This window comes from Harpia harpyja, chromosome 3 (genome assembly GCF_026419915.1).
Source record: "Harpia harpyja isolate bHarHar1 chromosome 3, bHarHar1 primary haplotype, whole genome shotgun sequence".
In the NCBI taxonomy this organism is placed as follows: Eukaryota; Metazoa; Chordata; class Aves; order Accipitriformes; family Accipitridae; genus Harpia; species Harpia harpyja.
This window is the reverse complement of record NC_068942.1, coordinates 31,029,139-31,051,626: the sequence shown is the minus strand read 5'-3', so window position 1 is coordinate 31,051,626 and position 22,488 is coordinate 31,029,139. Positions and strand designations below refer to the sequence as shown.

At 37.6% G+C, this 22,488-nt stretch overlaps 2 protein-coding genes across 13 annotated transcripts in view; one reads left to right on the top strand and one right to left on the bottom strand.

Annotated features, from left to right (window-relative positions):
* The window catches only part of PHF3 (PHD finger protein 3), a 50,991-nt gene extending 32,914 nt beyond the window's left edge, over nucleotides 1-18,077 (top strand). For all 12 annotated transcript variants that reach the window (XM_052781813.1, XM_052781821.1, XM_052781820.1 and 9 more), the window contains 11 exons: nucleotides 851-1,028; nucleotides 3,506-3,656; nucleotides 3,784-3,940; nucleotides 4,999-5,115; nucleotides 7,332-7,463; nucleotides 7,898-8,030; nucleotides 8,536-8,731; nucleotides 10,372-10,519; nucleotides 12,007-12,096; nucleotides 13,292-13,487; nucleotides 14,678-18,077. In XM_052781813.1, coding sequence (XP_052637773.1) covers nucleotides 851-1,028; nucleotides 3,506-3,656; nucleotides 3,784-3,940; nucleotides 4,999-5,115; nucleotides 7,332-7,463; nucleotides 7,898-8,030; nucleotides 8,536-8,731; nucleotides 10,372-10,519; nucleotides 12,007-12,096; nucleotides 13,292-13,487; nucleotides 14,678-16,860 — 3,681 coding nt within the window. In that variant the 3' untranslated portion in view covers nucleotides 16,861-18,077. The remainder of the gene's footprint in view (nucleotides 1-850; nucleotides 1,029-3,505; nucleotides 3,657-3,783; nucleotides 3,941-4,998; nucleotides 5,116-7,331; nucleotides 7,464-7,897; nucleotides 8,031-8,535; nucleotides 8,732-10,371; nucleotides 10,520-12,006; nucleotides 12,097-13,291; nucleotides 13,488-14,677) is intronic.
* Nucleotides 18,078-19,746: 1,669 nt separating this feature from the next.
* Nucleotides 19,747-22,488, bottom strand: part of EYS (eyes shut homolog) — a 1,008,942-nt gene continuing 1,006,200 nt past the window's right edge. The window contains exon 49 of the mRNA XM_052781811.1: nucleotides 19,747-22,135. Coding sequence (XP_052637771.1) covers nucleotides 20,946-22,135 — 1,190 coding nt within the window. The 3' untranslated portion in view covers nucleotides 19,747-20,945. The remainder of the gene's footprint in view (nucleotides 22,136-22,488) is intronic.

Below are 22,488 nucleotides of genomic sequence, written 5' to 3'. Positions count from 1 at the left end.
AGTTTCTTCTTTTCCATTCTATTAAACTGTTCTTACCTCAACCCACAAGTTTTACTTCTTTTCCTGATTTTTCTGCTCCATCCCACTGCGGGGGGGGGAGTGAGTGAGCGGCTGCGTGGTGCTTATTTGCTGGCTGGGGTTAAACCACGACGCTGTCGATTTGCTGTATGATATAAACTGTAGATCTTTTAAATATCTGCAAAACCATATGAAAACAGCATTTTAGTTTTGATTGTTTTACCTTCAGATTGTATGTAGAAGAAAATGCCTAACATTTTAATTAGGGCCTTTCTACTGTCTTTGTGTCTCATTTTACTAACCAAAGCATAATTTGTAAGAGTAGTGAGATGTTTTTATTACGATTCTTTAGAGTCTTTTAGTACATAGCATCGTATTCGTCATAACTTCATCATCAGTAACCCTTTTTGTCGTATTTCTGAGTAGTAGTATTGTAATTCTGACATGTAAGCTGTTCTGTTTAATTTTGGTTTACGTGTGCTTTCTAAACAAGTATTCCTGTGGATACATGACTAAAACTGGTTAAGGGGTGTTCATTGGTATCCCTGACCTTTTAAAATAACTGGAAACATAGCAGTTTTTAACATAGAGCTTAACTGCAAATGTCTTCGGCCAATATTTCAGAGAGATTGTTAAGCAAAACTTGGCAGTAGTTTGGGATATTGTTCAGTAACTTTTTAGAAAATATTATACGATGGTGCATACATCCAGGGAATTCATTATACAGTATACTAAAAAAAAAAAAAAAAAAAAGGGAAAAATGTGTGGTAATTACGTAGTGGTTCATTGTAGCATTCAGTAGCGTGCTAACATGTGTAAATGTTTATTTCAGGAATCTGGTGATGGGAAGAACTTGTCAGACTCCAGAGACTTGGATACTAAAAAAGGGCAACATGTTCCTGCTCGAAAAGGATCACAAACTGCTGTAATTCCTCGGCGGTCCCCTGAAGATAAAAATGAAAAAATAAGTAAAGAATCCCTTAGTGTGGTTGAAAGGTCCACAAAATCAGGTAGTGAGGTTTGATGAAGTATTCCACCCTCTAATTCAGATTTACATACAGTGAATTGTGGTTACTTTCCTTATAGTATCAGTTTTTCAAACCACATTCCATAGTGCAAGTGGTGATGATGTGAAGAGCAGTTTGTTTCCATGATGTTTATGATCTTTATTTCTAATTTCTTTTAAAATTTTATTTAGCAGGTAAATGATTCCTGTGTAGATGTGTATGTGTGTTTCCTGTTTGAGTAGTAGATGATGCTCATGTAATCAAGAATGGGAGAAAAAGTACAGAAAGACATCTATGTATTAAACTTTATTTCACATTGCAGAACACTTTGATGAAATACTCTTCCATGAAATACTTAATGTATCTAGAAGTGTTTTAATTGCTATATAAATTATACTTTCACTTACTGATGTCTTTTGCATAAATTGACATATAATTGTATCAACTGATTTCAAAGGGCAACATTATATTGCACACTGAGCCATCAGATTCTCATCTAAATTTTATTCGAAAGGTTGAAGGGACGTATTTCCCCTCCCAACAACCTCTGTCCCCTCCCCAGCTCCCTTCCAGGAAGCTTTCTTCTTCCAAGGTCATGGTAATATGAAATTCTTGTCATTTGGGACTGAAATCTCAGCAGCCAAGCTAGTGAGATTTTGTGTGAGAACTGTGTCTTTAACTCCTAAACTCAAGCTTTGAATACTTGTCTAAAAGAAAAAATAAAATCAGCTCTTCTGGCCTTCTGCCAATGCTGATGTATTCTAGAAACTCTTATTGGTAGAAGAAAACAATTGAAAATCTTAGGGTTAAATGTAAATCTAAATGTAAGGATTTTATACTGAATGGTATCTTTTAGACTTCAAATACCTTGTTGTTCAACTTTGAAATTCTGAGTCACAAAATAATTGACATCCTTTCAAACTGCAAATTGTGTGGAGTGAAATGAGTCTTTGGCATCCGTGAAATAATTTAATTGTTCTAAAATATATTAATTGAACTAGGAGATGACAAAAAGATTTTTACAGGGACGATTTCAGAATAGAAGTTAATCTAAAAATCATTTTTAAACAGTGAAGGCTTGGCAGTCTCATTTAGGACAATTAGCATAAAATTGTTAAGCAGCACATTTGTCTTAAGAGATTAAGTGCTTTGAATTATGCTTACAGTGGCATTGTTTATTGCTGATCTTGCCCTTCACTTCCTTGTTATGGACTGTTTTCAGGTGGTTGAAACTTTGCCAAAATGTTGCTGATGTGTGGATGTTTTCCATTTCTCCTGACCCCCTCAGGCTACGTTTTTTGAAAGGTTTTGGTCCAGTTCTTCATCCTCCCGAGGAGGACATGAGCAAAAAACCGGATTGAGCAAATAAAAGCTCTATTAGAACTGGTTTACTTAACAAGCCTAGCATATGAATACTTTAGATCACAGTGCAGAATGGCAAAGAGCTGTCTCGGGTCTGTACCACCTTGCTGGTGAGGAAGGGGAAATCACTAATTTTGACAGGGGTCATAGTCACATTAATGAGAGCTGATGATCCAACCACTTGGCCTGCCCAACACAAAAGAAAATCCGTCTTTTTATAGCTACTTGAAAACGTAGTTAGTTTGCTTCTGGTATTAATGCATTTTAAGTTGCACTTAATAGGTGAAAGTAATAATAAAGAAATACTTGTTTTTACCACCAAACACTCAAGTTAGGTCTGTATCAGTCTTCAATTTGTTTCTTTTTTTAGAGTAGAAATTGAATAAATTAATATTGTTTATTTCCCATTGCTTTCAAAAATAGAAGGCTACTGCTCTAAATTAGTGACATGTTCACATGCTGAGGCAAACGAGCCTTCAGCTGACACTCTGAAAATTAAAGCTTGAAGGAATGTGGGTTTTTTGCTTTAATGATTTTAATTTGATTAGAAATTTCCATGATTTGTATCATTTATGACACAAACCTTATAATGGCCTTGTTTAAGAGTGTCTGTTAACTGAATCGGATGCTGCGATGATTTTAATTGAAATAATTTTGATAGCTAACAGATACAGAAATGCTAAGTTTAATGAAAAACACTATTTTAAAGTAAAGTTTAATATGCTTATAATATGTGTTTCCCAGTATATTATTTCTCAGTTTCCTCATTGAAAAATTAATCTGTGCTATTACAAAAATTCAGAGTCAAAAATCCTACTTAAGATCAAGCTAATAAGCACTGGTCATCTTGGTTCAGTGTAGAAGAAAATACCTTAAGTCAAAGGGCAAAAGTCTTGTTTGTTTCTGCTAAGGAAGTTTTTTCTGGATTAATCTGTGTAATACAGAATCCAAACTAAATAGGAAAAAAACCCACCCACCCACCCTGTGAGTCCATTCCTTCTCCTTGAAGGTCAGTTCTTAGCAGTTTAAAAATAAAACTTCATGACCTCCAGCAATAGTAGAAGTTCATAGCAGTGGCTTGAGTAGCTTACAATTTTTAACTCCATGTGTTTTGATAGGTGTTCATGAGAAACAAGAAATTAAGAAAAAGAAAAATGAGAAAGGAGCCATTAGTGCAACACACCTGCCAGCTGTGCCAGCTTCCAAACCTTCTGCTGATCAGATAAGACAAAGTGTCAAGCAGTCTCTTAAGGAAATTCTGATGAAAAGGTAAAGATATATTATTAAATGAAATTATTAATTTGTGATTGTAATTATTTTCTTTTGGAAGGCAGAGAAAAAAATACTAATTATTTGGAAGCATTTGGTGATTTTTTGCCCTTGTGTTCTCTCACAGATTGACAGACTCCAGTTTAAAGATTCCTGAGGAGAGAGCAGCAAAAGTTGCCACAAGGATTGAAAGAGAGCTGTTTTCTTTTTTTCGGGACACTGACTCAAAGTATAAGAACAAATACAGAAGTTTAATGTTCAATCTAAAAGATCCTAAAAATAATGTATGTATTATTTGTCTGTTGTGCTTTACAGAGATCCTTTATTTGCTGTAGATTAAAGGAACAGTCTTCTATGTAGACACATTATTAATCCTTTCACAATTTATCCTGTTTGTTATTTTTTTTGTAGGTTTCTTCATCTCTTTGATGTTGTTTGTCCTCTTGTGCACTCAGTGTTCTCTGTGTTCTTTTTTACTTGTTTCCCATCATTAATTCTTCAACTCCTTGCTCCCAGTGTACTGGAGTATAGTGGGGTTTCAATGTGTAGTGGCTATAGCTTGCCTAATTTGAGTGTTTGTCTTTACCACTGATCTGTTGTTTGGGTGTCCTTGTGCCCCCCGCAACATTTTGCTGCTTACTGCACTTGGTTTTGTTTCTGTCCAGTAGCTTGTCTCACTGTGCTTTTTCATACCCAGATTTCTCAAGCTTGGTCTTCACTCTCTTTTCTGCTTTCTGTGACCCCATTATTCAACATCATACTCGCCCTCTCAACTTCTGTCTTTTGTCTTTTTATCAGTTATTCTGATCAAGTTGCTTTGTCTATAGTATTTTACTATTATAATTAGCCAACTGTAAATTATACAGACAGGCTAACTTCTGTCACCGGCTTCTCTTTGCTCATGCTGCTAAATTATGTGGGGTTTTTTTACCCTAGGAATTCAGTTCAGTCAGTCAAGAAGCATAGACATCCTCTTTAATACTAGCTTCTTTCTGCTGTGTAATACAGGGGATTTGCACCTTTAGGAAAAAAAAAAAAAAAGTCTGAGTTACTGCTGCAATGGGCATAAACTCACTTTCTCCTTTGGAACAACAGTTAATTATACATCTGACCCTTAAGGGTTTATGTAGATACATTCTGTTATGTAGAATAAATGGAACTCTGGAATTAAGCTTTTTATGTTATGAGACCCAGTACCGCTTCCTGCAGTGGGAGAGACTTACAAAAGCACATGATCCATATAGCTGTACAGGGTACGTTGTATGTTGCTTCTCTGCTTTATTTCCTGCTGCGAGCTGTTTTTGTCTTGATAGCAATAGTTAACTTTTCTTCTTTCTTCTAGATATTATTTAAGAAAGTACTGAAAGGAGAGGTTACTCCAGACCATCTAATAAAAATGAGCCCAGAAGAACTGGCTTCCAAAGAACTGGCTGCTTGGAGACAGAGAGAAAACAGACACGTAAGATTTGTCAACTTACGTTGTTTAGTTGATTGCCTAAGCATATTTAACTTCTGTTTTCAGGTTAAGTGTATGTAGAAAGAACAGAATGCATGTTGCACAAAGCAACTCTGACTAATCGGGAGGATCTCTGTGATTTATTTAGTATTCAAAACCCAAAGGGGTTGTTAGGACAGAAGTGAAAGAAGTGTAGTGAATTCCTGAAAGGGGGAAACCATGCATTTTCCTTTGCTGTGCAGCTTTGTTGCTACTTGGTCTTTCTTCTGTCTCAAGAGTGAAGGCTGCTTTGTCCTTATTTCCAACAAGATTTTAAAGCTCTAGCTAGAGCTTTATAAACACCAGTTTCCTAAATAGGGAGGGAGATCTCTTTGGACAAACCAAACTGAACTGGTGTGGTTTATAACTTACATACTGATGGAGCATGACGATTCAGCCACCGAGAAGTAAACCTGAAGCTGAAAACCTGATCTGCCAGTCTGAAAAGCAGTCTAAAGGCAAAATAAACCCCCCCAAACCCCAACAAAATGTAGGAAGTTTATTAGGTTAGTTTGAGCATTACTTTTCTTGAAACAGAAAGTCAAACTACATTTATAGCTGTGTTAACAGTTTAGAAGGAGAAGCAGGAATATGAGGAGCTGTATTATTTTTATAGAAAATGCCTTTTTCTTAGATATTACCCTGTTTGTTGGGCAGTTCGTCTGATGATAGTTAACTGCAGCGGCTTAGAAATGTCCGGTTTACAGCATCAAGTTTTCTAGTTTACAAAATCTGGATTTATGTTGGCAGAATCTTTGGTATTTATATGCCACTTCATAGAACTGAAAGGCACAAAATTTGGGTAGTGTTAACTGGTATGCATTTTGTGTTTCGGTCTTACGATACTAGGAATTGTGGGTTGTATCAGATGACTTGCAATAAAAAATTAATGAGTAGGTAGTGTAACATAGAATAGATGGAAATTCATCCTCTTGAATTCTGTGTGCTCTGAATGAAAGTAAGTTCAGTGATAACTGATTCAGTACAGTGGGATGCTGTTTTAGAGAGTGCAATTTGCATTGCAACATTAATTATTCCTGGCTTTTCTCCCCTTTTCTTTGCATAAGGTGACTAGACCTGTTTATGAATCATGACAACTTTTTGCTAGTCCCTATGCAAAAACAGTTGTTGAATTATTCTATTATCTCAAAGTTGTTTTGAGGGCCTAGAAAGGCATATGAAAAGTTTGTTCATTCTGTAGCTATCTAAAGCCCATCTTTTGTAGTACATCTTTATTACGTTCATTTTTATAAACATCAATAAAATACTGAAAATAGACCATACAAAATAATATTCCACTGCTGTGAGAAACAGCTCTAAAACAAGAGTATCCTGCTCAAAAATTATTGATGGGTCCTAAATATTTCAGAGGAATACTTCAAAATTTCTGGAAGTTGAAATGAAATACAACATGTAAAATGAAAAGCAATGTATCATTTGACTGTATTTTTCATTTTCGTATTTAAGCAAGACTTTGAGACTGCTGCTTACTAATTATTTTTTGAAGTTTCCCCCTTATGTTCAAAAGTAACTGCAGATATTTGGCAGACAGATAAAGCAATCAGAATCCTTGTTTCCTTATGAAACCAGGCTTCAAATATTGGGGATAGCCAACATAAACTGTTTCTGGTTTGAGAAGTAGAAATGTGCTTTAAGAAGCAATTTTAGAAATAATGGTTTATGTTTTTATTTTTTGCAACAGAGCAAAGCAGCAGTGCTGATCAGAATTAGCATATCCATTACTTTAAGAATACATTTAAATGTTTTTTTGAGGTAGAGCATTAGGTTTATGTACTAAAAAACAAGCTCTTGAAAAATGATACAAATCTGTATGTATTTATCTCCTACATTGTCCCTATTATTATGGAAAAAGAGTTGATGCAATTTTTTCCTTTAGCTCTTGGAAAATCAGAATCACCCGTCTTCAAATTTAGTGTTGAAGGTCTGCTTTATCACTTGTTCAAATACGTGCCCGATGAGTGCTTGCTGCGCTGTAGGTGAAGTTAGACTGGCTGCTTGTGCGTTTGCTTTATGAAATTACTTGACGCTTGCAAAATAAGAATGTATTCTTTTTTCTCCAGAGAGTTTCCTAATTGCAATCCTATTTTCTGTTGTTATATTTGTGGATTTCCAGATTTTATTGTATGTAAGTAAATATACGTCACTTCCTGTTTTTACAGACAATTGAAATGATCGAGAAAGAACAGAGGGAAGTTGAAAGAAGACCTATCACAAAAATTACTCACAAAGGAGAAATAGAAATTGAAAGTGAAACACCAATAAAGGAACAAGAAGAAGTCATGGAAATTCAGGTGGAAAAGAAAACATGGCAACACAGTTTATTTAGTTCATAGATAATATGGTTGTAAAGTGGTTTACGATTTTGTTGCTCAGATCTGTAATTATACGTTACGTCTGTTTTGAGTTTTTCTTTTATCCTTACTGACTTTCACTTATGTGCCTGGTGTTTTTGTTTTTGCCATGTTGTGTCCATGACTGTATGATGAGTTCTGGCAATAGTAGAAAATGTTCTAAATCTTACCTAAAAGATATTTAGGAGTACCAATTCATTATTTTAATGCATTTGTAGATTTTGTGATAGCCTTTTAGGCTATACAGCTGAAGGGAGAGTTTTATGTCGGAAGGGAAGAAAATATTGTAAAATATTTAAGCAATATGAATAGCAATATTAGGAATATTAACAGAGGAAAAAAAGGCTAACTGAAATGTGTTTGACTTTTTTTAGGAACCTAATGTGAAGTTGTTTGAGAAGTCAGAGGAAGCTGACAAAGATAAAGAAGTAAATGAATCTGCATCTCCGGACACCACAAGTCAACATAAAAATCATCTCTTCGATCTTAACTGCAAAATCTGCATAGGTAATTTTGAAAAGCATGACAAAATAAATACATCATGCTTATATAATGCTTTTCAGTCATAAATCTTAGTATACCTCAAGAATGTAAATAAATGTGGTTTTTTTCCCTAGTTTGCTGACAAAGATGTGGAAGCAGTGTTTTACTTCATAATTTACAGAAGAGACAATATTAAAATGATAGGCTATTCGCATAAACTTGTCTTCTATTTTAAAAAAAAGACTGCAGAGAAAGAAATCCCTTTAGTGGGTGTACATGCTATTGTTGATTGCTTATTTCTTTATCCTATCCCATTACAGTGGCAATATTTAAGTATAATATTGTATAAATATATAAAATGTATAAATTTATACATTGTATAAATGTGTATAAAATGTATCATTTCTTTATCCTATCCCACGTCAGTGGCAATATGTAGTATTTTTGGTGCGTCTTCCATGTCTTCAGAGGAAGTCCTCTTTTGTTTCTTTAATAAAAAATAAACCCCACTGCAATTCCTTCCCTGCAGGCCGAATGGCACCACCTACTGATGATCTTTCTGCGAAAAAAGTGAAAGTGTCCGTTGGAGTTGCACGGAAGCAGTCGGACAATGAAGCAGAGAGCATTGCAGACGCGCTTTCTTCAACATCAAGTATTTTAGCTTCAGAATTAATGGAAGATGATAAGCAAGACTCATCAAAATCGTCATTCACACCTCTCCCAAAGTAATATAAACTGTAGAAACAGTATTTTTATATGAAAGACGTTATTAATCTTGTTAAGCTATTATGACTAAAGCTAATTTTTTTCAATGGCATTTCATTAATCCATTTGTGTACTTGAAGTTGTACACCTCTTCTTGGGAATGGGCTTCTCTGCTGCAGTAAATGATGCCGTGCATTTATATAAATACTACTACATATAGTGTTGTGATTACAAACTTCTGATCACTACACTTTCTTTTGGGGAAGAGTAAACTACCTTACGTTTTCTGGTGCAACGAGGTCTAAAAAGGCACCTGAGTTCATATTAAAAAAAGTCAGGATATAGGTTTCATATTGTATTTTGCTATTAAGGAAAATAGTATGTACAGTGCTGCAATTGAATGAGTGCATGTGTGTTTGTAGATCTGTGTGTATAAAGCTAGGGAATTTGAGATTGCTCGAAGAAGAGCATTTACACTGATAAATCAGGCTAGTTTCAAATCTCAAAGCAACACTTATCTAGAAATGACGGTTAACAGCAGCTTGTTTGATGTTTTGCCATATTTGCTGTCAGGTCTCTCTTCATTTTCTTCCACGCTCTACTCTGCTACTCACTAAAGAGGGAATTGCAATTTATGAGGCTGTTTTTTTCTGGTTTGAGGGAAAGGTTTCTAGAAAAACGACGACTCCCAGTTATTTAGAATTGACCAGTGTTCGTGCTGAAATTCTGCCTTTATCAGGACAGTGTGATCCTTTACCAAGGACAGTGGACTTTGTTTTTTGAATAGCTTGCTGAAGATGCAAAGAAGTAATTTCTAGTGTAGACAGAAAGAAAGGTAGGTTACTGTGTTACTATAACAGCACAACATCTGGTACTACTGGGCGGCTAGCTTAAAACTGCTAATAGCATGCCTAGAATACTTTGATAACATGTTGGGAAATGTTGAAATGTGGCTGTAACCTCTTCCAGGAGGAAGCCCTCAGGCTGAGAAACACTCCCCTGTAAAGTTCTTTAAGGCTTCCTGTTTATCCTTTGCGGCTGCGTTGTTGGCAAAACTGCTTCTTTTTGAAGGGGGGAAAAGCGCTGTTTTGCAGAGGTGATGACGTTGGAATTGGGAGGAGGCATTCACAGGAGCTGTGGCAGCGAGGGGGGGTGAGAAGAGATGAGGAGCCAGCTTGTGGGGCGAGGGAAGGGAGGGGGAAGGCAGGTATTCGGGGGGTGGACAGACCGTGTTGCAGCAAGACGTAGGAGCTCGGAAAGCAGGGCGAGGATGGGCCAGCGGGCAGTATGTGGTCTTCCCCCTCCTCCCTGTGGCAGGGGAAGATCTTACTGGGTCTGCAGCACCCATATGTGTTTGTGTGTCCGTCGGTAGCGTTTAATAACTCTTGGACTAAATAACTTCTCCATTCGCAAAAGATACAGTAGTGAACTGATGTGCTGCTTATCTGACTGTCCTTCCTGTAACACATAGCTACTGCACTGGAAGATGAGAAACACGGTTGTCTGTCGATCTCTTTTCATTGACCCTCAAGTATGCTTAACTGAAAGAGAAAATGCTTAATGACATGTCATTTCTTTTACAAAGAAAAATTATGATTTACATTATCTTGTGTTGTTATCATGTTCTAAACAAAGTGGGTTTCTGTGTGTTGTTTTTTAGGTCAGAAACACCTGGTACCGTGGAATGTGAGAGTCTGTTTCTGGCACGCCTGAATTTCATCTGGAAGGGTTTTATCAATATGCCTTCAGTGGCAAAGTTTGTTATTAAGGCTTATCCAGTTTCTGGCTCTTTTGAGTATTTAACGGAGGTATTTATATTTACTGCAAAGAATGAACAATTCATTTATTAACTTTAGCGACTTGTTTACATTGTAGGCTAATAATAGTATAATGATGAAAGGCAGCAAAGCATGGTCATTGTGCTGGGTAAAGTATTTGTGGGAGGACATAGGCTAGGGTATGTATTTCTAAGTAAGTGAAGTATTTTTCAGTTTGTCCTACATGGACTCATGGTTCATCAGGATTCAAGTTCTTTGGTATATTTTAAGATGTTTTGCTCTCATCTCACTGTAAAATGTTTCTTGAGGATGAGCAGCTGTATATCCAGAGCTGGTTTTATGAAAGTTGAACTGGTTTTTGTTTATTATGGAGAATCTTCCATAGTATAAAGTAGCAGGGAAAGATAGGACAAAATTTGCTACTGAAATAACCGCCTCGGTGGCATCTATTTTCTGAATTAGAGATGAGAAAATTGTAGCTCTGTTTTGAATTCAAAGTGTTAAACAAGTCGATACCAATTTTTGGAAGAGAGGTGTCTGCTGGTGGTTTCTGTTGACAGTGTGAGAAGTCGTCTTCTCTTCTACAACAGAAACCCATGTAACAGGGCTTATTTTTTTGCCTATCTGGTGGCAGTTCTGGTCCTAACCTTCCAGTGTAAGACTAAATTGTCCCTAAAAAAAAAAAAAAAAAAAAAGTATGTAGTGTTCTCTTCAGTGTCTGACAGGCAGGAAACGGATGCAACTGCTTATAATGGCTGTCTTCGTATCATAAAGGTCAGAGAGCTCATAGGGCTCAGTGTCACTTCTTGCCAGTGACACGGGATGCATCAGCTCTTTAATTAAAAGGACTTAGGTCTTCTGTTAACATGATTGTATTCGCTTTGCTGTAAATCTTCAGTGAAGTGCAGGGCTTGCAGTGCCCTTTAATACTAAAGGATTGTTTTATGAATATGATGTGCTTTCCAAAACTCTTCTGCTTTATTTCAAGAAATTATTTTTCCTCAGGTGTTCCTAAATGATTCTGAAAGTCTGTGTTTGTTGCTTGTGAGTAGTGAACTCGATAGTATCCAAGAACAAATCTATGTCTATATTTACCCATGTGTGCAGGTTATGTTTTCCCCTCATGATTAAGATTTTGAATGTTTATTATATACATAGGTGTGGAGCTCTCGTAGCAGTTTGATCTTACAAAAATCACTTGAGTGTTTCCAGAGCAGAGTACAGTTATGTTTGGAGTTAATGTTACTGAAATAAAAAAATTTTGAGGAGGTATAGATGAACAGTATTGAACGATAACTAATTTAGTATAGATCATTGACTTTGCACTGAAAATCTTAATTTAAATATCCAAAATTTAAATTAATTTGTTTCTACTGTTGTAACTTCTACTGATATTTTAAAATTATAATTTAAGAACTAGAAGAATTAAGTATGTTTTGAATATATGAAACAGACAGTGGATGAAGGATTTACCAATTTTTACGTTGGATTCATATTTCTGTTGTCCTTTCTCATAGGATTTGCCTGATAGTATTCAAGTAGGTGGCAGGATATCACCTCACACTGTCTGGGAGTATGTAGAAAAAATCAAAGCTTCGGGGACCAAGGTAAGAATTTTACGTGTTGAAGGCTTGCTGTTTACATCCATCCTATTCACCCTAAAGATCTCCCCCCCCCGCCCCCGAACACTTGCAAAATATATGACACTTTAAGGACAACCAACAGTTACGTTGAATGGGATGGATGGCAGCTGGTGGCATTTATTTTCTTATTATCTAACCTTAACCTGTCATGTGCTGTTTGAGAATACTCGTGTTCCTTTGAGACAGTAACTCCTCGTGAATGTTCGGACACCACTTCGCGTGGCTCAAGTGCTACCCTTTCGTTTCGGTCCCGTTACAGTGCGCAAAACCGTCTCGGTGGTCCTCTGCTGGACTTGTCCCGCTGTGTGCAGGTTGTCCTTGTGCTGGGGAGCCCAAAACTAGGTAGCGTTCTCCAGATGCGGTCTCACAGGTGCTGGACAGAAAGGAATACTCATTTCCCTTGGTCTGCTGGCTGCTTTGGTTCCGAGAGCCAGCGTGCAGCCGGCCGTCTCGGCACAGACGCGTTGCTGGTTCGTCCTCAGCTTGTCCGCCAGGACCCCCGCGTCCTTTTACACCGAGCTGCTTTCCAGCCGGTGGGTCCCCAGCCTGTCCTGGTGCTTGGGGTTACCCCCCCTCAGGGCACAAGGTTTTGCATTTGCCTGTGCTGACCTCCGACCGCTGCCCCTGACCGGGTGCCATCTCAGTTTTGCAGGGGGTCTCCTGTCCCATCTTCCAGGTCGTTCATGAAGCCATTAAACAGCATCAGCCCCAGCATCGACTCCTGAGCTGGGCTTCGGTCACAGTTCTGGGATCTGAATAACCGGTCTTCCCCTAGTATTAACGGGTATCTCGGTCACAGTAGCCTACAAAATAAAGCTTTCTAGTAATGGTAAGGGTGGGGAGGGGAATAATTACTTGGCAGCTGGCATGCTTCCCTAAAACTTGTTATTTAGCTGGCTGATAAAATGTTGGCTTTTTTGTCATGCACTGTAATTCATTCATTTGTACTAAATGCTTTTTATTTGTTTTCTCAGTCTTCCTTAATTATTTTTGGTCCTGTTTCTGCTCCTTTTGTCTCCTCTGTTGTTCTCTGCCTTCTTGGGGAGGCTTTTTCTCCTCCTCTGAACTGTGCTTTTACATAAAGAGCAGTCACTAAAACAATTACAATTTCATAGAAAAATGTATCTGACCATCTTTTTTCCTCTCTTTTTGTAAACAGGAGATCTGTGTAGTTCGCTTTACCCCAGTAACTGAAGAGGATCAGATATCCTATGCGTTGTTGTTTGCCTATTTCAGCAGTAGAAAACGTTACGGTGTAGCGGCCAATAACATGAAGCAAGTGAAAGATTTGTACCTCATCCCTTTAGGTTCCTCAGATAAAGTCCCGCATCATCTTGTGCCTTTTGATGGGCCTGGTAAGTCCAGCTTGGCATTTGGAAGTTTATTATCATAACGCTACTTGAAGAAGTTTACAACAGAAATATAAGAGAAAATTAAATTTAAAAATGCCAGCTATTCTGTTCAAACATGTAATGAGTTTTCCATAGTATTACATTAGCTTCCTTGAAAAGATGTTGATTTCCCATCGTAAGATTATTCTGATACTTAAGGTATTGTCAAAAAATTGCTGTGTGTAACTTTGTTTACTACATTCTTCCTCTAACCCAGGTGGCTTTTTAGGTTACAATCTCAGTAAATTCAGTGATGCAAGAGAACTATGATAGTAGTCATGCTGAGTTCCAAATTGATACTGTAACTTTAAAATAGTACTTTTCATATTTGAAAGGTACTAATTCCTTTTCTTCCTCAAGTGTTCCAAACTTCCTTAAAAAAAAAAAAAAAAAAGACATGGAAAGTTTAAAAACCAGATGGGCAACGAAGAAAAGATCCTGAAATGGCTCTCAGTTGTTCCGCTTACACCTGAGTTACTTTGTATCAATTTATTTTGGTTATAAAAATTTGTGGATGATTTCTTCATTTGAGATAGGCAGGGCTGAAACGAAGAGAGGATGAGCTACAACTGATAATATTTTTGCAAGAACCTAAATTATACAGAACAAAATACATAGTGAAGAGATAGCTAATAGTATACCTTGAAACACAGTGCTTTCCTGGAATGAGGGGGAGCATTTTGGAAAGTCACTCTTGGTAAATCTTTGAAGAAGTACATCTAACACAAAACGATGAGGAGACTTTGTGGTTGCAAGTGTGCTGTTTACTTTTTTTTTTCCTCTTGTGCTTTGCTACCACTGTTACCGGACTGTAGCTGTGTTAGACTAACGTGATGTTCAACTTCTGTGCTTTTTCTTATGTGACTAGATGTCCTATATAACTGTCTCGTATTCTGTATTTGGAAGTTATAGTGGGCGATATAGTACTTAAAGCAATTTTAATGTGCAGTGTTTGAAGTCATAATTTTTATGCTGGAAATACATTTTTCATTATTTTAAGTATTGTTTGTTGTGTTTAATGATGGAAATTTCAAGTGTCATAAAAGGAATACTTTCTATCATATATTATAAGAGTATGGGGGTTATTTTTGTTAAAATGATTGCCTTAACCAAAACATAAGGAGATGATAAATTGCTGTTACAATTTTGTACAGGGATTGAAATACATCGACCAAATTTATTACTGGGATTGATAATTCGCCAGAAAATGAAGAGGCAGATTACTGCTGTTGCAAGTGTTACTAGTAGTTTCGTGGATGAAGCTTCTGAAAGTACCTTGAGTAACTTGCCACCCGAGAAGAAAAGCAAGCCAAACAAACCTGAAGTCTCTCATCATGAGTTGGCACTAGAAGAAGAAGAAGAAAATGATTTTTTTAATTCCTTCACAACTGTGCTACACAAGCAGAGAAATAAACCTCAGCAATCTAATATAGAAGACGTTCCAGCAGTTATCGAACCATTGGTGGAGAGTACCAAACACGAGCCACCGAAGCCTCTCAGATTTCTTCCTGGAGTCCTGGTTGGATGGGAGAATCAGCCTTCTACTCTGGAGCTAGCAAATAAACCGTTGCCAGTGGATGATATTCTTCAAAGCCTGTTGGGTACGACAGGGCAGGCGTATGAACACAGCAAGTCAGAAGTGAGTCCCAGTGAAGACATACCGTTATTAAATGAGCAGGCAACCCTAAGAGAAGAAAACATGGATGTTGCTGATGTAACTACTGAAGGTAGTGAAGCAAAGATTGGTTTGGATGATCTACAAGAATCCACTAATGCTACTGTAACTGTGGATGCAGCAGCTGTAGGGACCTCAGGTTCTGCAAGAAGTGCTGCATCTTTGATAGGGCTGAGTCTTAAGGGGAAACCTCCAGATGTCTCCACAGAAGCATTTTTAGCAAATTTATCTGCTCAGTCAGAGAATAAAGAAACTGAAGAAAGTAAAGAAAATGACTCAAAGCGGCAGTTAACCGACAAAGATAACGTTGCACAGGAAGTTAGAAGGACCACAAATTCCAGCTTTTCTTCTTCCTCATCAAATGCAGGGAAAAAACCCAATGAGAACAATGTTAATGTAGGCTCCGCTGAAGGTACCACAGCTAATACCTCTAAATCACCACCATTTATTAACCTTAAGAGAGACCCACGACAGGCAGCCGGACGAAGCCAGCAGACTAATGCTTCGGAAAACAAGGAAGGAGACGTTAGCAGAAACGAAGACCGACAGAATGCTTCAGGAAATGATCAAATGGAACCAGAGAATAAACAGTCTTCTGGAGAAGTGGGCTTAAACCTGTATCAAGGTGATGCACAAACCAGCGAGATGCAGTACAGTTCAGCTGCAGCAAAAGCAGATAACACGGTCGCATTGCAAGCAGAAGATACCAAACGCTCACAGGAAGATGCACTGATGCAAAACATTGAAACAGTGAACTCCTTTAGAAGAGGACCAGCAGCAACATCATCTCATTTTGAAACCGAAAACGCTTCTCGTTCTGAATTTATTTCCAAAGTCCCAAGCCCTATTCCAAGTGGCAGCTTCTCATCTGTTAGACCTCTGCAGCAGAATTTTCAGCATCCTAAATCTAATCCACCTGGATTTCAATTTCAGGCTCCTGCACCTCATAACTTCCCTCCACAAAACAATCCGATGTTTGGATTTCCTCCTCATTTACCACCTCCGCTTCTCCCTCCTCCTGGCTTTGGCTTTCCTCAAAACCCAATGATGCCATGGCCACCAGTAGCTCATTTATCAGGTCAGCCACCACACTACGCTGGACCCATTGCACAAGGGCTACCAGTGGCACACAAACAATCAAGATTTTTGGGGCCAGAAAATTTTTTTCAGAGTAAAGACAGTAGGAGACCGGAAAGACGCCACAGCGATCCTTGGGGCAGACAAGAACAGCATTTGGAGAGAGGGTTCAGTAGAGGAAAAAACGATCAACATCGACAAAGATTTTACAGTGAATCCCATCACCAAAAGAAAGACAGACATGAAAAAGAGTGGAACAACGAAAAATACTGGGAGCAAGATTCTGAAAGAAATAGACGCAGAGACAGAAACCAGGAAAAAGAGAGAGAGAGGAAGAGTAGAGAGGAAGGACAGAGAGACAAAGAAAGATTGCGATCTCCACACAGTGATAGGGCTGCTGATGGAAAAAGCCCCAGAGAGACTAGAAATCCAGAAAAAAAGACGGAGAAGCCTAAAAGTGAAGAACAGGCTCATGAAAAAGATAAGGAGAGGGAGAAAAGTAAAGAGAAGCATAGAGAACGAGAAAGTGAAAAGAACAGAGAGAGACATAGGGACCACAGTGACAGAACTAAAAGCAAAAGGTAAAAAGATGCAGGCAGTCTTTTAAAATCCTATTTAAATAAACTGTTAGAGTAATGTCATAAAACTTTGTATAAAAAAAAAAAAAAGCCTGCTAGGATTGTGCCATCTTTTTTATTCAGTGTTGGTGTTTTGCAGAAACAAGTCTGTGTTTTGGTACCACTAGGTGTACCAATACTCATCCTTTTTTTCATTATACCAACTATCGCTAGAAGTAGGAGTTTAATATTTTTAAAAATTTTACATTGCTGTATATTCAAAATTTTAAAGATTTCTTTTATTAATATGCAATAAAGGCTTAGAAATTTTCTTAGCTGATGAGGTTGGCTTTAGTCAAGTCTGCAATATAGTTGCTGCCTTTGGTAATTTGTGCTCTCTTCTGTTTTAAGATGCTCTGATAATTTTAAAGGTGAATTTCATACAATAACCTTCTTTTTAAATTGCACTGTTTTTAAAGACTGTAGCAAAGCCTCAGAATCCACACACATTACAACAAAATATAATATGCTCGGTGGTGTGAAGAGTTTTTTTAAATTATTCAGTAGTACAATAAAATAATTCAAGTGTATTTCATTAGCTTTTCAAGTATTTCCTAAGCATCTGAAGCAGTTTGTGACCAGAAATTGGAAGGCTGAGCTGCTCGAATGTTATTGCTTTAAACTGCACTTGTTTTAATGAGAAAGCATTTTTAACCTAAATTCTTGAAAATATGATTTGTAGTAGTAAATTCATTTCTCCCACCATTTTCCATGCTTCAAAAACTTGAATACCTAAGCTTGTACATTACTTTGTGTTTTGCTATCCTTTTTACTGTAAAATGTAAATATTTTAAGGGATATTTTGATTCTAAAATGATAAAACTTTCTCACATACTGTGTGCGTTTGATTTCGTAGGTGTGAAACTGTAGGCTAAATGAATATAGCAGGCTGAGTTTCCGAATGCCACATTTGTTGTACACTTCATGGCTCAGTCGTTTCAAGTTTTGGGGGGTGACGAGGAGGGTAAAGGGCAGAAGGGTGTTTGTACCGTTGGGACTTCTAGTAAACTGGTATTTTGTAGTGACTACCATCCACTGATGCAAAACAAAAAGCCAAGAAAAACGCAAACCTGAAAACAAACTAAGATCTCCTGCTCTGATACTTCTTAAAATACACTGGTCGTTTTGCTGAGTCTGTCAGAAACAACAAAAATATTCCACCATATAAAGAAAAATTTACATTTATTGTTCTGTTTTCCAGTGTTTTGTTTTTCACTTTGAGTGAGTACATGACCTTATGATGTACTGACATAGCATTTTGCACTTTGCTGTAGAAAAGCCTCTTCTTTCCAGAAGGGTCTTTCCAGTTTAACACCACACTAATTGTTAGTTTTAATTATGAATATATTTTAAGGTAAAATTTCATCTGGATACCTTGCAGGTAGCTTCATGGTCAAATTGGCCGAAATTAAAAATCTCGCACTGAATAAAAGGGGTGGTAGACTTTTATTAAGTCTTGTTTCTTAGACTCATAGTTGAGAATATTCATAAAGAAAAAATCCTCAGTTTGTTGGTAACTAGAAGCAGTACTTAAAAGTTTAACTTTCATAGCATGGTAACATGACATGATTAGTCTTTTCCAAATTAATTCCATGGTCTGTATAGCAGTAGTGCCATTGAATAGATCTGGTAGTATTATGCATGTGTTGCGTTGTTTGTTTAAATATCTACATCAGAGTTCTTTAGACACAGAAGCGCACCAGAGCATTGTTCTGGTTTTGGGGGTAAGTTTTAGGTTGGCAGCTCTGCTTGTGAAGATTTTCTTTTGACCTGTTCAAAAGTAGTCTATTCCCGGTCTGCTGGTGATCCATCTCACATTCACATCCATTTGTGCTCTAAAAATAAACCAGGAGCAATGAAAATTGCAACTGTCTGTACAGAAGGGATGGGAATGCTTTCTGCCAGAACTATCAGCAATAATTTGTTTGGAAAGAATATGTAAACATTTTCCAAGTTTGCCAAAAGTGCTTTACTACCTGCTTTGTGTATGTAGAACCTGAAGAGAGCCACAGTAAAACAGCTCCTGAGGGAGAGCTTTAAGAGTTTAAATTAACAAGCAGTGACAGTTTCCAGGATTCGGTCCTAGAAGCTGAGTTAGTGTAATGGGAATAAATCCCGCTGCTACAGGAATAAAGAATTTTGTCTTCTGCATTGCCTTCAGTCACTCTCCTTCCACCGCTCCCGTTAGCTGGAAGTGCTCCGATTACTTGTGACTTGTTTTACACTGAATCACTGCTCAGACCACAAAAAGCAGCGTGTGCTGGGGAGGGACTGGCAGAACACCAGGAGCCCCAGAGAGAACAGGATAACCCCTAAATCCGCTCCCTTCCCCAGCATCGCGTGGCCGTAAAAGGCCCTCCTAGGAGAAACTGGAAGGAGAAGCAGCTGGGGCCAGCCCTGATGCCAAGGAGGCTTCGGGAGCTGCCTCTTGGGAAGCGGGGAGGAAGCTCTGTTGCATCAGGCTCTTCGCTTGAGGGCTCAGAGCAGTGGAAGAGGATCGAAAGACCCTCACAAAGATGTTTGCAGATGCTTATTAAAACATCTCGGGGTAATTCCATCACCCCCCCCCCCCCCCTTAGTTACCTTCATGTCATCTGTAAGTGACTTGGCAGTGCGTTCATTGCTACACACCAATTATAGTTAGGTGGAACTAATGTGTGTCACCTCATCTTACTGTGCCTATTGTCTCGGCTCCACATCTGCTTTATGGAAAGACAAAAAAAAAAAAATTAGAAATAGTTACTTGTTTCTGTTAGGTACCCACTGAAGACTTGTATTCAGAGAATTTCTGTGCAAGGAGGTGATGGTTTATTGTGTGCTTTTGAGCAACAGTAAAGTAAAAAAAAGATAGGAATCAATCACCATTATTTTTATTTAAGTAATTATTTTGCTTATATAGTAAGCCAGCAGTCAAATGAGAAATGTAGATACCATCGTAAATCATTTGTTTAAGCACATTAAAACAGAACTTGATTTATTTTGTTTTTATTGCTCACTAAAGTAGAATATAACTGAGCTTTTTCAGAAGGAATAGGATTTTTGCCTTTATATATGAAGAGCTCTATTTACTTTTGAGATTATAAATTCATGAAAAATAGAGTCATGGAAATTCAATTTACTGTGGCCAAAACCTTTGTCTAGTAAAATTTCAAAATCTCATTTAGGGGCATATAAGCCAGAAATGTATAGCTAAAGCGAAGCAGTTCTTGGACTTTGTAGTTATTTGTAGGCAGACTGCCACATTCCTACATTCCAGTTGTGAATGTTAAGACCAAAAGTTTTTATGTAGTTGAACAGGGAAGACGTCTGCTGGAGAAAACCTGCAGGCATATTTTATATCTGTTTAGTAGTTAAGGGACATATACCTTTTCTGCTCTTAAAGTCATTCTTCAATATTTTAGTGTGAAGAAAGGCTTAAGTTCTTCCCTTTTACATAAATGCATATGCAATGGATAGAGGCTCAAAAGGGAGGGAGATCAACTTCATTACCTAGAATAGAGTCTTTGTGGACTTCACAAGTAATTAATTACAGATGTTACGATAAAAATTCTCATTACAATAAACATGAACCTTTTGCCCCAAGTACACCTTTTCTTCCTGCCTCAATTTCAGTTCTTATGCTTGACTGTAATATTACAAAATTGTGAGAAACTCTGCATTCTAATAAAATGTAAGAGTTTTGGAGAAACAGGTAAGTTGTCTGTTCTCGTGAGGCAACAAACAATACTGGAGTGACGGCTGGCTTTATAAGCTGATTACTACCTATTTGTCTACAAAACTATTTCCAGCACAATAAGGAAAAAAACCTGCAGACTTTCCCATTATTTTAAAGTAAATACTAAAGGGTATGTGTAAGTAATTTTATGAGTAAAACAGCTGATCACATTTTATATATGCTATTAATACTCAACATTTAAAAAAAAAAAGGAATTAGGGACAATTTTATTAAGTGCTTTCTTATGTTGGTTCCTGAGTCTTACACTGCCAGCTAACACAAGAAACAGGAGGAAAACAAAATTTATCACTTTAGAGAGTCTTAAACAGTTTTTTAAATTAATTTCCACTGTAAACATTATACCCTTCTGCTTTCATTAGCTGAATCTTATTAGAATCTTGGAAGAGCACAACATCTTTAATTTTACCAATGAATTCCTTCTGAAAAAGCCCTGTCGTGACTATATTGACTTTCCTGCCAATTTCAAACCCACCAAAGTAACAAATGCCACCATAGTTTAAAGCAGTGTATTTTCTGTGTGGATCAATATCTTCAAAAAGAATTAGCTCCTCATCAAGATACACCTTAATACAAGTTTGGTTTTGAACTACGGTAACAAAGTGCCATCTTTCATCACAGCAGGTGGAGTATTTGCTATGAATTAGAGGAACAGAGATTCTTTCTCCAAGGTTAATCACAACTTTTAACGTTCCATTGGCAAGACCAATGGCAAGGAAATCATTATCTTCATCTTCACCTTTTCCCATCCATACTATTAAGCCTTCAGTTTGATTGGTAGTAAAATTTAAAGAAATGCGGCTATACTGGAGGTCTCTTTTTCCGTAATAAGGATCTGTGTATTTGATGTAGGAGTTGCCAATGAACTTTGCTATAAAAAATTTGATTTTGCTATCGCAGTACTTACCTGACCAGCCTAGTGCGCATACACAGATATAGGAAAACGAAGTAGGTTGGGGAATACAGAGAGCTTGAAACCCACACCTGTTTTGTGAACAGTGAATCGATTGTTCACATGTGCTCCCTACCCACTCTGGTGGGCAAGAACAAGAAAAGCCTGATCTTTCAACTTGACACGTTCCATTATTTTTGCACACCGTGTACCCACACGCTGTTCCGTCACAGTCACCAACGTTGGCTCCACCTTTAGGGTCCATCACGGTAAGCTTCAGTTCCCTGTTGTTTATAACAATTTCTCGTATACAACCGGTGAAACTTGTGGGTTCGTTTTCTACTGCCATTGAATGAACAAGGTTTAAGGAGGATACCCCGCCAACAAAAAAATCCGTGTGCGTGTCTAGCGCGTTCATTCCAGGACTCGCTTTTTGAGTAACATTGATACCATCCAGGTCCAGGTAGCCTTCATTACCAACTCTTCCTGCTTTGAGTGAATGCCATGTATTTCCATTTGCGTGGACCTTCTGAGAGGTCTGTAGGACGACTGTCTTTTCTCCGAGATTGTAGCGTAACTGTATAAACCCGTTTACTAATGATATACATAGAAAGTCACCTGTAAAACACAGTATAAAGTAGTTTTACTTTTTAGAGGCGGCACACTGAAGAACAGCATATTCATAATCCTCATGCTTTCATGCCTGCACTTCCCCAATTCAGTAACTTCTTATTTTCAGTAGCCTTGTACCATTATCACATTAAAATCATACAAAAAGGGAAATGTTCCCCAAGAGCTTCTTGTGGCTTTTTTTTTTTTTCGTTATTGGAAACTGAGCTCCTGTTTGCTTCAAAGTAAGAAGCCCAACCTTCTGAAAAGTTCTGCTTTGGTGCAGGGACTAGGTAGCTGTGAGGTAGGAGGAAACAGGATCACTTTGGCATACTGGGAATGTGAGTTGGTGTTCCCGTGAA